The 14,186-nt window shown below is 52.1% G+C and overlaps 1 protein-coding gene across 1 annotated transcript in view; it reads left to right on the forward strand.

Moving 5' to 3' along the window:
- LHX4 (LIM homeobox 4) overlaps positions 1 to 11,227 on the forward strand; it is a 47,626-nt gene extending 36,399 nt beyond the window's left edge. The window contains exons 3-6 of the mRNA XM_021063752.1: positions 23 to 225; positions 5,014 to 5,168; positions 6,070 to 6,241; positions 8,421 to 11,227. Of these exons, the coding sequence (XP_020919411.1) occupies positions 23 to 225; positions 5,014 to 5,168; positions 6,070 to 6,241; positions 8,421 to 8,815 (925 nt within the window). The 3' untranslated portion in view covers positions 8,816 to 11,227. The remainder of the gene's footprint in view (positions 1 to 22; positions 226 to 5,013; positions 5,169 to 6,069; positions 6,242 to 8,420) is intronic.

Here is a 14,186-nt window from a genome sequence, read left to right on the forward strand (position 1 = left end):
TCCTTCCTCGCTGCCCTGACAGGCGCTTCGGCACAAAATGCACAGCCTGCCAGCAGGGCATCCCTCCGACCCAGGTGGTCCGCAAGGCACAGGACTTCGTCTACCACCTGCCCTGCTTCGCCTGCATCATCTGCAACCGGCAGCTGGCCACGGGGGACGAGTTCTACCTCATGGAGGACGGGCGGCTGGTGTGCAAGGAGGACTACGAGACGGCCAAGCAGAACGGTAATCAGCCCGCCCCAGCCCATGGCACAGACCCTCCCCGACCCCGGTGCGGCCCTGCCCCAGGTCCGGGCTGCTCGCCCCTCAGAGCCCGGCTCACACCCCACCTCTTCCCAGAGGATCTTAGACTGCCGCCCTCTCAGTCTTAGCACTTGCAGCTCCACTGAAGCTTCCATCAGTCAGGTTACAGCTGCAGAGAGCGGGCCTGTCTCCCGTGCCAGTGTGTTGGCTCAGGAGCAGCCAGGGACCTTGTGCTCAGCATCTTGGAGGCTCGTTCTCTGGGGCGGGGCGGGGAGGATGCTCCATCTATAGTGGACACTGGGGCTGCTCCTTAGTTTACATATGGGGGTGCACATGTACCTTAGCACCCCCACAGCTCATAGGCTTCAGTCAGCAAGAGCCCCCACATTGGCCCAAGACACCCTTGGAACAGGTCAGCGCATATTTCAGTTAATTGTGTTCTGTCTCCCCTCTCAGCCTACAGGCTTCTCCAGGGCAAGGACTTGGGGGGACGCCTCCTGTGTCTCCCAAAGCCCTTCCCAGGGGAGCAGATGCTCAGCCAGGTCCCACATTCAAGGAGACTCAATCATCTTAGCCACCTGTTCCCACCCACCCCACCACCTTCCCCGGTTGCCTCAAGGCCATGGCAGTGGTCTGTGCGGAAGCTCACAGACAGGCTGAAGCTGATGCCAGGCCCCAGGAGGTAGCGGCCACCCCTGGAAGGCCTCCCTTCATAGGGGCAGCCTGGGCCACAGCTGCTTCTGCCTTCCAAGGCCATGTTCTTGCCCAGCCCTGGATCTTTCACTAGCCTTTCTAGGGCCTGGAAAGGGCTCAGCCCCATCCCAACCCCCACTCTGCATTCTCCAGAGCTCGCCTCAGAAAGGCCTAGCCTTCCTCCCCGCCTCCTGCAGCCCCACCTCAGGCTCCTGACTTATGGCTGTGCCCCCAACCTCAGCTCCACATGTGCCATTTGGCCAAACTCAACCTGGGACTCTCAGATGCACAAGCTCATGACACATCAAGGTCGTTTGCCTTAGATTAGAATTTTTATCAACTCAGGGTGTTACCGGAGAAAGCTCTTGTTGACAGCTCTGGGCCTGATGAAAAAAAAAAAAAAAAAACCGGCAGCAATTTCATGTATCTCCTTCCAGATCTTTCCCGGGTCCCCATGTAAACATTGTATAGGTGTGATCGATACAAGGAGAAATCAGCTTTTCCCTTAATAAGTGCAGTTAAAATAAAGGGTTTGGGAGTGTCCATCGTGATGCAGCAGAAACAAATCCGACTTGGAACCGTGAGGTTGTGGGTTTGATCCCTGGCCTTGCTCAGTGCGTTAAGGATCTGGCGTTGCCGTGAGCTGTGGTGTATGTTGCAGATGCGGCTCGGATCCTGCGTTGCTGTGGCTCTGGCGTAGGCCAGTGGCTACAGCTCCGATTAGACCCCTAGCCTGGGAACCTCCATATGCTGCGGGAAGCGGCCCTAGAAAAGGGAGGGGGAAAAAAAAAAGACAAAAAATAAAATAAAATAAAATAAAGGGTTTGTGGTGGTGAGGAGACTGTTTTGTGAGGCCGTTGGAGCCAAGCTGGGCTTTGATGGAGGTGGAAGGAATGACACTGCAGGGCCTTCCTTTCTGCCCTGTAACTCTGGCCTTCTTGCTGGACAGCCCTTCTGTCTCTCCTCCTCACTCTGGGGCCTCTGCAAGTCTATTCCCAGCTCTTTGCCTTAGTGCATGAATCTGCTCGGGTCCCTTAAAACTCACTCGGTGCTGTTGCTTTGGAGTCAGTTATGATGTCACAGAAGATCAGGGCATCTTGTCAGGGATACACCATCATTGCACATGGACCCAGAGTGCTCCAGCTGCCTTTGAACCTTTGCTGCCCTTCACCAGAGACACGAAGGGTGTAGGCTTCTTGCTGTCGGATGCTCCGTTTAGACCCTGAGCGCCTGCAGCCTGGCGTCCTCTGCTGCTGTGGATGGTTCAAGAGAAAGGGGAGACCACCAGCAAGAAGGATCCAGGGGGATCAGCAGCATCTTGGGAGCGCTGGAACTCAAGTTCGATCCCCGGCCCAACACAGTGGGTTAAGGATCCCGTGATGCTGCAGCAGCAGCTTAGTTCGCAGCTATGGCTTGGGTCTGATCCCTGGCTTAGGAACTCCATATGCCACAGGGTGGCCAAAAAAAAGAATGACCCAGTGGACGGTTTGCCCCACAGCAGATCTCTGTAGAACAGTGAAAAGACACTGGATTTGGCCTCAGAGTCTGGTGGGCATCTCTGCTTGGTCATAGACGAACTCGGGATGTCCCCCGGCAAGTTGTATACCTGGTTGAGCCTTGGCTTCTTAGCTCGATGTGGGGGAGACGAGGACATACCACAGAGGCCTGTCTCCTGAAGTTTAGACAGGCTGTGGAATGGGACGCGACGTGAGGGCAAGACCAGCGTGGAGGAGAAATGCAAACAGGGAGGTGAGATCTGCTGTAGGTTTTCCAGCAGCTGAGGGTTACAGAGTGTTTCTGGTGTGTTCTTCCTGCCCCCAGCCACCTGCAAGGCAGGGGCCTCTCTCCCGCTGTGGAATGTAGGTGACCCTTAGTGCAGCAGGGGACCTTGATCTGCTGGGGGACATGTGACTTTCTCTTTTCATGTTTACGTCCTCCTTGCTCGTCTAAGCTGTTATTCAGGCTTTGGGTTCCCGCCCTTGCGCTCCACAAAGGATGGAGCATCAGCTATTTGTACCTTGGTGGGAATGATTTTGTTCATGTGTGACGTCTCATTGGATATTTGCATTTTCAATATAATGAGGTTGCCTTTTATGCCAGGTACCAGTGCTAAGAGACCCTGCATAATTCAAAACTAACGTCTTTTAAGACTAAGTTTCCCATAGGAATTAATGTAAAACGTGGGAGGGGGTGTATTCTGGGAGCACATAAATCCATAACCAGCGAAGTGTATCTCTGCCTTAATGCTACTTTTTATTTTCTCAGCACTCTCTCCAATCCCTCCCAGATGCTCTCTACTAAATTAACAGCCTAGGGTATCATGGTCTCGCTTGGCCTCCCTTATAGCATTTTATCACATTTAACTTCCGTACCAAAGTTATTGATTTTTGGGTACATTTTTCAGCACGAGCACTGCTACCGCTACTTAATGAATACTTGGATGACATTGTTATAGGATATAAAAAAGATTTTAAATTATAATAACAGTGAATGTTAAAATAACAGCATAATAGTCCCCATAATCACAAGAAGAAAGTTCTGTGCACGTAGCCAGCAGTGTGGAACCAAGGGGCCACCAACCCAGGGTGATGGGGGTTTGTCCCAGTGGCACTGCCATCTGGCCATGGGGAGAACAATTGCTAATTCACTAGGCCAAGCTATTTTGAAATTAAGCAATTCTTGATGAATTAAAAAAATTGAGGGTGGTTTCATTATTCCAAATTTTGCATATAGAGACTATACAGATATTTTAATTTTTTTACTAAAAATTTTTTTTGTCTTTTTAGGGCTGCACCCACGGCATATGGAGGTTCCCAGGCTGGGGGTTGAATAGGAGCTGTAGCCACCAGCCTATGCCACAGCCACAGCAATGAGGGACCCAAACTGTGTCTGCAACCTACACCACAGCTCACAGCAACAGCGGATGCTTAACCCACTGAGCAAGGCCAGGGATCGAACCCTCGACCTCACGGTTCCTAGTCAAATCCGTTAACCACTGCGCCATGATGGGAGCTCCAATATACAGATATTTTTAAAGTGCACTATTTCATATTACACATGGCGTCGTGTTGTCATCTCTCCACATACTGGCTGAAGGGAAAGATTCCTTACAACAGAACTTAAAGAACTATGGAGGTTTTTCTTTAGCATCTGCCTCGGTGGCTCTGGATTCCTTCCTCTTTCCCAGGACCCCAGGGAGAGACTTGGGTGGCCGCACTGTGAGAATGACTGTGGCTCTTCTAGGGAAGAAAATAGCCTGAGAAGGACAGAGGATGGGGCCTCGTCCCCCTCTTCTGTGGGCGTGATTGATGGTAGCGCGAGCCTGGGTGCACAGCGACTGAATTCCTATGATGTGCCACCCACCGAGGCCTCAGAGAGGTGAGGGAGTGTGCCCATGCTGCTGGCTGATGAGGATGGTGAACCCAGGTCTTCTGACTCCAAGAGACACCTTTGAGAATTGTCATGAGGACTGTACACCCATAAAGCTCTTAGGTCAACACCACGCACATAGTACATGCTCAATAAACGGTAGCTATTGTCGTTTCTAAGAGAGGGTATTCTTAGATGGAAAAAAGGGAGCAGAATAGGTGTGGAGCAGACCCCCTTCAAAGGACACACGTGGGGGACCCAGAGAATCCAGAGGGTGGATCCGCAGTTGCCCGGGGGTGCTGGGCAGAGAGCAGAGTGCGTCTAAGTGCTGGAGGAGGACCCATCCAGTTACACCCAGAGTCTCCCTGCGCCTGACTGCGACTGAGAATAAAGGGGACCAGGACAGGCAGGGAGCTGAGGGAAGGAGGACCTTGTCCTCACTTTTCAGTGACCTGGGCATCGGGACCACTCCCCTTGGATGGCCCCCATTCTCCCCCTCTTGCCCAGAGGAGGCAAGATTCCATGAGGTTATATAAGCATGACGGGGTCACTTTGCGGTGCAGCAGAAATGGGCACAAAACTGTCAATCCACTATACTTTAATAATAATAATAAAAGATGATGTGAGGAGAAGAGGAAGGTGGGATGGGACCTGGCTGCTTCAAATGGGCTGGACCCGGTTCTTACTGGTTCCTGGTTTTCACTGCAGATGACTCAGAGGCGGGAGCTAAGCGGCCCCGGACCACCATCACAGCGAAGCAGCTAGAGACGTTAAAGAATGCCTACAAGAACTCCCCCAAGCCCGCCCGGCACGTGAGGGAGCAGCTGTCCTCGGAGACAGGCCTGGACATGAGGGTCGTGCAGGTGAGGTGCCAGCCCCCCTGGCCCCCAGGGCTCCTTTGCCCGAGGAGACCCGGGGCTCCGCGCTACCCTGGCTGGGGCAGGGATGGAGGGGTCCTGCCGGTCCCTGCACCTGTGCCCTCCAGGAGAGAGAGGCTTCAGGGGTGGCAGTGATGACATCAGCGCGTCAGCAGTGTCCCTGATCCCCTTGGGAAGTTGGGCTCAGGGCCAGGAAGTTTGTGGAATCAGAGACAGCTTTCTTTTTGGTTCCTTCCTTTCCTTTTTTTTTTAAGTTTTTTTTTTTAATTTTTTTTTTTTTTTTTTTGTCTTTTTGCCTTTTCTAGGGCCGCTCCTGCAGCATATGGAGGTTCCCAGGCTAGGGGTCTAATCAGAGCTGTAGCCACTGGTCTACACCACAGCCACAGCAATGCGGGATCCGAGCCGCATCTGCAACATACACCACAGCTCACAGCAGCGCCGGATCCTTAACCCACTGAGCAAGGGCAGGGATCGAACCCGCACCCTCATGGTTCCTAGTCGGATTTGTTAACCACTGCGCCATGATGGGAACTCCCATGTATCCATTCTTTTTTCTCACATTATCCTGCTCCATCAGAAGTGACCAGCCATAGTTTCCAGGGCTACACAGCAGGATCTCCAAAGGCAATCGTTTTATTGACGTATAATGAATTGACAAGGCTGTCCTCATTTCTGCTGTTCAACAAAGTGACCCGGTCGTGCATATACACCCATGTCCATCCGGAGACAGATGTCTAAGGCACAGCAGGGGGACTGGGGCTCACGGCCCACACTTGGCCCTGAGCTCTGCTGTGGCTTCCGCCTTTGGCTCTTGTCTTGGGGACCCCAGGGGGCTTTGGGTTCGTGGTGGGCGCCCTCGAACGGGTCCCTTGTGCTTGTGTGGCAGGTTTGGTTTCAGAACAGGAGGGCCAAGGAGAAGCGGCTGAAAAAGGACGCGGGCCGGCACCGCTGGGGGCAGTTCTACAAGAGCGTCAAGAGGAGCCGGGGAAGCAGCAAGCAGGAGAAGGAGAGCTCCGCGGAGGACTGCGGCGTCAGTGACAGTGAGCTGAGCTTCCGAGGTGAGCACCGCTGGAGGGGCGTGGCTGAGGCTGGCGGACAGGCCCCTGGGCTACAGTGGTCCCCACACTCAGGCAGGATCTTGCTCCAGGCCTCCCCAGCTCCTCGCTGCCATGTGCAGAGAAGGGTGGGCGGCAGCGAGGGTGGCCCTTCCGGAGGCGACAAGGCGGCGGAGACCAGAGCTCTGCTGCCGATGCATGGATGCTGGGTTCTCCGGCCCGTGGGGCCCACACCTCCCCTCCTTGCCCACGTGGCCGGGAAGGAGAGCAGTGTGCCAGCCTGTGCCCTGAGCCCTCTCCTGGCTCCCCCACCCCCACCCCCATTAAGGGAAGTGGCTCCCTCCCATGATCCTCTAGAGTGAGCTCTGGCTCTCCTAGGGGTGGGAGGATGTCCTGGACAGGCCCTCTGCCTGAGGAGTCAGTATTGTGCATGCACATGAGGCGGGGACTGACCTTCTGAAATCCCTTTCCCTACCACCCACCTCATCCTGTCCCCACTGCCCACCTCATCCTGTCACCACCGCCCACCTCATCCTGTCCCCACCACTCACTTCATCCTGTCCCCATCACTCATCTCATCCTGTCCCCCTGCACATACGCTTTGCCGCATGCGCTATGGCGATTTGTGCATCAGCAAAATTGCACGTGGCTGCGTGTTCTGGATGCTTAGGTTGTTTGCATGTAGCCACAGCCGTTCTCATGGACTGAGCCCTCAAATGTGGAAGGTCTTGTGTGGTGGGGTGAGGGAGGGAAGAGTCCTGAGCATAGGTGTCAGATATCTGGGTTCCCGTGGCGGCTCTGTCATTCGATTCCCTTCTCCTGAGCCTCGATGTCCTCCTCCGTAAATGAGGAATAGCCGCCTCCCTTCCCATCTCACAGCGTTGTCGTGGGGATCCATGAGCACAACTGACCATGGGTGTGTTTGGGGCAAGCCCAGTGCATTCTTACACTTGGGAGACACGACCGTCCCCTTTGGGAGCCTGTGACTCCCATAGGGAGCCCTGGTCATGTGGGACAGCTGGTGTAGGCAGAAGGTCAATTCATGGTCATTTTACGGTGCAGCTGAGCTTTCATCTCCTGCCCCCTTTAAAGGGCATGGCACCCCTCCCTCTCTTCATTTTCATGGGTGGAGTGGGGGGGGTGCTGAAGGGATGGGCGTTGCAGTCCATCCACTCGGGGCGGCCTTGGTAGGAATTGAAGCAAAGGCCCAGGTGGGAGTAGAAAGGAGGTTTGCGGCGTAGCTGATGGCATGAGCTGACTTCCAGGAGCACAGGGTTTGCATATGTGCTGGGGGGGTGGCTCTGGGGAGGGTTCAAGGGCCTTCTGCTCACCTTCCAGGCCTCTTGGTGGGGGAGGAGGTGTGGAAAGCTACTTAACCTCCCCCTAAGCTGCTAGTCAAGGTTGGAACACACAGGACCGTTGAGTCTGGCTTTCCAGCTCCTTTCTCTTGGGGGCAGGTGGACTCCCAGGTTGACACATCATTGGTTTCTCCAGGTCATTGGTTTCTACAAGATTATAATGATATACTCTCCCTTTTCTTAAGACTAAAAACGTCTCACCTCCATTGGAGAGAAGAATCCGTCCAGGGGGAGAGTTAGATCCCCTTAATGAAATTCTTTGAGAAACAAGAAGGTCCGTTTGCCTCAATTAAGTCAGTGTTTTGTCCCCAGTGAAGAGCTTAGTAATAGAGAAACCAGGTCCTTTTGTATTGAACCACTTTCCCAGGTAGACCAGATGGCTTTGGTACACATCTTAGGGGGGCCCGCAGCGCCCCTGACCATATGGGTCGGCTTGTTTCCCAACCGACTGAACCCAGCGCTTTTCTCAGCTTGAAAGCTTTCAGCTTAACTCTTGTCAGCACAGAGTTTCTTCCATTTGTGATGCGGATAACGCATGACCCACGGAACCTCAGGCACTCGTGTTCCTCAGTGTAGCAGCCACATGGGACTGGAAGGCTCACCAAACACTCGTCCAGCCTCCTGGGACCTGGGCATTCAGTCTCGTCAGGTGCTTGTCCAGTTTCCCCTTGACGTGGGTCCGTCTCTGAATGCCAGGCTGACACGTTGGTGCCCAGCTCATGCTTGGGCTTCTTTCTTGATCGTATGTATGCCTAGGTTGTGAAGACCAGGGGACCACCCGAGTCCCGGCGGCTGACGATCTATCTCCGTTCTTTTGTCCACAGAGGATCAGATTCTCTCAGAACTTGGCCACACCAATAGGATTTATGGCAACGTGGGGGACGTTACAGGCGGACAGTTAATGAATGGGAGCTTCTCCATGGACGGGACAGGACAATCCTATCAGGACTTGAGGGATGGGAGCCCTTATGGGATCCCCCAGTCTCCATCCTCCATATCGTCCCTGCCATCCCACGCCCCTTTGCTCAATGGGCTGGATTACACGGTGGACAGTAACTTGGGCATCGTTGCGCACGCAGGGCAGGGAGGAAGCCAGACGCTGAGAGCCATGGCTGGGGGACCCACCTCTGACATCTCCACAGGAAGCAGTGTAGGCTACCCCGACTTTCCAACCAGCCCAGCCTCTTGGCTCGACGAAATGGATCATCCTCCTTTTTAAGCGCCTCTCCTCCCCACCCTACCTGTCCTTCTGGCTTGAGAGAGTATCTTCAAGGATCAAAAGAGACTTGCCTTTAAGGATCAAAAGTGCGCCAATGTGAATTTCCATTATTTTCAATGGAAGTCCTCTGCCGATCCCCGGGGAGGTTGTGGGACCCCACTAGGGCTTGTTTTCCTGGGACGCGGTGGGAGAGCAGCCTCCTCTCAGAACACAGCACAGGGGCGCAGAGCCCAGAGCGCTAGGGTGCTGGCTTGCTGGCTCCTCCCCGTCCTGCTTACAGGCTTTGGCTGCTCAGTGCTTGGTTGATGGGCGACTGTGGCCGGCCACCTTGGCCTTTGGGAACTCGGCTCTGACTGGAGGGTCTCACGAGATGCCTCCCGAACCACTGGTCTCACCAGAACCGAGATTTCCAAGGTAGAGGCCTCATGGCCCTTGAGTATTGATAAAAGTGATTTCAGGACCACCCTTATTGAACTCCCACTTTCAGAGTGAAAAGTCACTCATTAAAAGTCAGTGAAAAACTTTGATGGCCACCGTTTGATATCAAAAACATTCTCCCTTCTCTCTGTTGCTTTTTTTCTTTTTTCTTTTTGCTGTGAAACATATGACCTCTTCCCTACCCAGAAGTACACGCCAGAGACTCTTTGTCAGTTTGGGTTGTTATGAAATCCCACCCATAGCACTGAATCCCTGATGGCAAGAAGTGGTTTTCATTGCAGGTGACTCTGAGGCTGGAGCCGAGTGGCCCTGGACCGTCACAGCGACTGCCTGACAAGCTCCCTGGTGCACAATGTGCCTTTTTAATTTGCTTGTGTTATTTATCCACAAGACAGGCTGTGGGTTCCAAAATGATCAAAGCTAAAATATGGAGAGGACAGAACGACAATCAGGGAAAGCATTTGTAGACATTTGGATTCCAAACCTGCGGTCTGTTTAGCCAAATCAGCAGATGCCAGGCTCCCAGCGTTCTCATCCAGTAGGGTGAAATGATTTTCTGTTGTGAGGGAGTTGGTTTTGATGAGCTGGGTCAACCCACTGTCCCTCCTGCCCCGCTACCTGCAGCCAACCCTTGGCAGCCCTTTGAACATGAGAGCTCTCTTCTGTGCTAGCTGAGGTGATGGAAGGACACCTTTCGTCTCTTTCAAGTATCAGCAATGCTTTTTGGCCTGTCTTGGTTGGGAGGAAGCATGTAGGGAGCAGCCCTCACATTGTCCAAAGGGTTGCAAGTGGTCTTGGGCTGCATCCCTCTGCGTTGCTGGCCAGACTTAACATATCCCTGTGCTGCTCTAGTCCTGAGCCCGGAAAGGCAGAGTCCTATGGCCAGTGGCTGTGCAGAGACTCAGCTTGTGGGTTCGCAGTGGTACATCACTGAGACTGAGGCAAGGGCAAGGCCAGCCCCTGCTTTCTGAGCTGCTGTCTCTGCCACGGACTGCACTTCTACAGGAAATACCATTGTAAATGGTGCTGCAGCTCCCCCCTTATGCCACACATCTGTCGGTCAGGAAGCTTTCCATGTGCACCCTGGCATGTGGCCAGGAGGAATTGATTTTGGTCCCCTGGGGAGATGGTGGTTTGCTTCTGTGAGCCTCCCATTCTCTTAAACAAGATCAGCAGAGTGGGAAAAGGGTAAGAAGGCCTTGCCTTTCTTTTGCAGCAAGTGATGGGGCCAAGGACCCCAAGGACCCTTCCTTCTGTGAGTGGGTTGGAGGACCACAAAGATTTAGGGCTATGGTAGGCAGATGAAAGGAAGAAATAAACACTTCCTTTTGGGATGCCGCATCTTCTATAAACCCCTTTCCAGGACTGAACTCAGGTCAGTTAAGCTTCTTGAAAGTACGCTGTCAGTAAATTTCTGGCTCAGCCTTCTGGCCTCCATTCCCTGGTCAGTTTTGTAGTGTACCCTTCTTTTTTGATGTGCTTGATTGTCCTGACTTTTTGCTTGAGGAGCCTGTAAATGTAGGCTCTGGGTGAGGAATGACGGTGTGTTCCATCTGATTCTGTGCTATTATGAATTCCCCAATCATGTGAGTATTTGGGGTCGGGGTGGAGACAGAAAGGCAAGGTAGCAGGTGAACAAGCCATGTGAAGAAAAGGAAAAAGGCTAATGTCTTTTGGAGGACAATTTAAGTGCACTCTTCTTGGCAGGCTGCTCACAAAGCACAGGAGAAAGGCTGTTAAAAACCGTCCCTCCCAAACCGATGATTTGGCGTCGTTATTTCACGGCACCTCCAGAGCGCTTTGTGTTGGGGTGAGCACAGTTTGGGGAGAGCAGGCTCTTTAAAGGGAGTGGCCCCTTCTGTGTAGCACGACTTTTTCCGATCAGGTGAGATTGACCCGTTTTTGTTTCTGTGGATGGGTTCATCAAGGTCACTCCCTATTCCCTGGGAGATGTGGGGGTGGGGGTGGGGCGGGAGGCAAGAACAGGCAGCTTTCCTCGTTCCTACAACAGCAGGAGGCTCTCTCGGAGCCCAGGGAGTGGGCAGATGACTGTCAGGTCTTTGGTTTCGGTGGGTGGGGTTGGCCAGCTGGGAGAGCTCTCGAGCGAGCACGGGTCAGAAGGCCGGGAGAGGAGTTCCCGTCGTGGCCCAGCGGAAATGAATCCAACTAGGAGCCATGAGGTTGCGGGTTTGATCCCTGGCCTTGCTCAGTGGGTTAAAGGATCCGGCGTTGCCATCAGGCATGGTGTAGGTCGCAGATGTGGCTTGGATCTGGTGTTGCTGTGGCTCTATAGCTTCAATTAGACCCCTAGTCTGGGAACCTCCATACGCCATGAGTGTGGCCCCAAAAAGCAAAAAAAAAAAAAAAAAAAAAGAAAAAAAGAAAAAGCCTGGAGAGTTCAATTTAATTTCCCCAGGGCCACCTCTCCAGAAAGCAGCCATCCCTGGGGCCACATTTGGAAGCACAGTCATAATTGGTCTCAGATTTTAAGTGATCTCCTTGCAGGTGGGGTAGAATTACAGATGGACAATGCCATCAATGAGCCACAAGCCAAAATGGTTCCTTGGCTCTTCTGAGGCTCGGGGATGGGGAGGAACAGACCACCACCTTCCCCAGCTGGAGGTCCAGGGGCTCCTCTATTGCTCAGCAGTCTGTTACTAAGGTATAAGGTGTAACCTGGGAGCTCTTTTCCCCCTTGCGAAAGGACAGGGATGAATTTCAAAGATGAGATGAGACCTTCTAGAGGCATTGGCAATATTGGGACCTGTCTTTGGCACTAGGAAAGCAATTAACTAGCAACCGTTAGCCGCAGTGCCTGGCTGAGAGACCCGAGGGTGGCAGGCTTCCGAATCCAGGAGCAAATTAATATTAAAAAAAAAAAAAAAAAGAAACTAAGTGGCCAGTGGTAACTGATATAAGCAAACATGGGATCTGCAGGGCTATGGAAGAATCTGTATTTGCTGAAAAGTCCTAAGACCATGGAGGAAATACCAAATGCAAGGTCAAAGCTGACCCACTGGGTAAATTGCACCATGGGGAGGCTGGATCCTGGCCCTTTCAGACACTTGCTGCGAATGCTGAGGCCAATTCCTGTCTGTCCTTGTGCGTTCTCTTTCTTGCTTTGTCTGACAGTTTAAATATAAAATGAAAATCAACTACTGTATTGATAATCTTATTCCTGCAAACGAGTACAGTGAAACACCAGACAAAGAGGACAAAATTAAGACATAAGAAGAGTATTTGGCAGTGTCTTTTAATAAGGTGTTTTTGGTTTTTTTTTTTGGCCAATATAAAACATGAAATCTGATAAGATCACTGGGGGCCATTCGATCTTTACAATGAAGTTCACGGTGAAGTTCACGCTAAGAAATCTGACAAACAAAAGACATTTTCGTCTCTGAAGCTCGAGCTGGTTCTTCTGAAATAACCACCTCCTGGCAGGAGGGCTTGGAGGCTTCAGCTTAGCAAAAGCTGTGTGCTGTGCGACAGGGCACGGGCGGCACCGTCACCCCCACGCGCCCCCCTTCCGCTCGCCACCCTGACAACTTGGTTCTAACCATGGAAATAATGACCATACCTCCTCAGCCAGCAGGGTCTTGCAAGGACCGAGGAGGCTCATTTTTAAACATTGCACTTTAAAAATTGGAAACCGTGAGATGAAGACAAATTCAATTAAGCGGAAATGAGTTTTGTTTTATTGCCTGCTGCTGAAGGGCTCTGGGCATGCTGAAAGCTAAATAAAAAGCACATCACTGCCTCTCTCTTTCTTGGACTGGTCAATTGGCCCTTTTTGCCGTGGTTGCTCCAACTGCTCTAACACGGGGACTCGCGGAGCCAAAAAGAGAGAGTGCAGCAAAGTCATCCCATCCACACACTGCTTGGTAGGACCACACTGAAAGCACAGTTTCACGCTGCTAGCTCTGGGGAGGAGTCAGCTGCAGGTCTGGGAGGTGCGCCAAGCATTCCTTTGCTTCGGGAGGCAGAGCACAGGTGGACAGAGCAGGGCACCCCCACGCTCGCCGGCTGCCCACCTAGAGACAAGCATCATTTGTACGTTCTCCACTCGAGGACTGTGTTAACCAAACACACAGGTTCAGGGCTGCAGGATCCCAGAGGCTGCTCTGAACTTGCAGTCAGACCTCAAAGCCCCAGATCCCCCCCGATCCCCTAAGCTCTGGATTGTTGCCCTCACCCTTCGCAGTGTAAATTTTGTACAGTTACAAAGAAATGAAGTCTCCATTTCCTGGGAAAAAAAAAAGAGAAAAAGAAAAAAAAAAAAGGATCCACCCACCTACCCTTATTTATTGCCATGTGACTCTGGAACTGGTGCGTTGGTTTGTATGTGCCTCCTTGTGTTGGCATGAGATGTGTATGGTAAAACTATGTCAAATAAATACGGAATTCTTTAGAAGCCAGTGTGTCTTGCTTTTCATTTGCTTCCTGAAAGTTTTTTTCTCTTGATGTGATAGAGTAAAAAGCTGTGCTGACATGGGATCCTTTCATCAACGGAAGGATACCCAAAGTGCAGCTCTGAATGCAGAACTGCTTACAACCGTGAACGCCAGCACCACTCAGTAAAGCACTGGACAGACGGGTTCTCTGATTTCTCTAACACCAATGGTCTGGGGCTCAATCCGCTGTTTTGAGACTTAACAAATGGACAGAGAAAATCTGCTGATCACATACGTTTTAGTTCCTGTTTGTTCTGCTGCATTCTTCGTCCTTTATACATATATGTGTTCTCCCTGGGAAAATATGTGCAAATGTCTATATTTGGGTGAGAGGTGGACAGAGGGATAGAAATATTTCATGAGGGCTCTGGACAAGCTTTTTGAGAAAAATCTCCATTCAGTTGTTGTTGTTTTTTTTTTCTCTGCAAGAGGCTTTATCATTGTGTAGCTCTGAGGTTTAGCTAGAACGAAAAGAGCAACAG

Source organism: Sus scrofa, chromosome 9 (genome assembly GCF_000003025.6).
Source record: "Sus scrofa isolate TJ Tabasco breed Duroc chromosome 9, Sscrofa11.1, whole genome shotgun sequence".
Lineage (NCBI taxonomy): Eukaryota > Metazoa > Chordata > Mammalia > Artiodactyla > Suidae > Sus > Sus scrofa.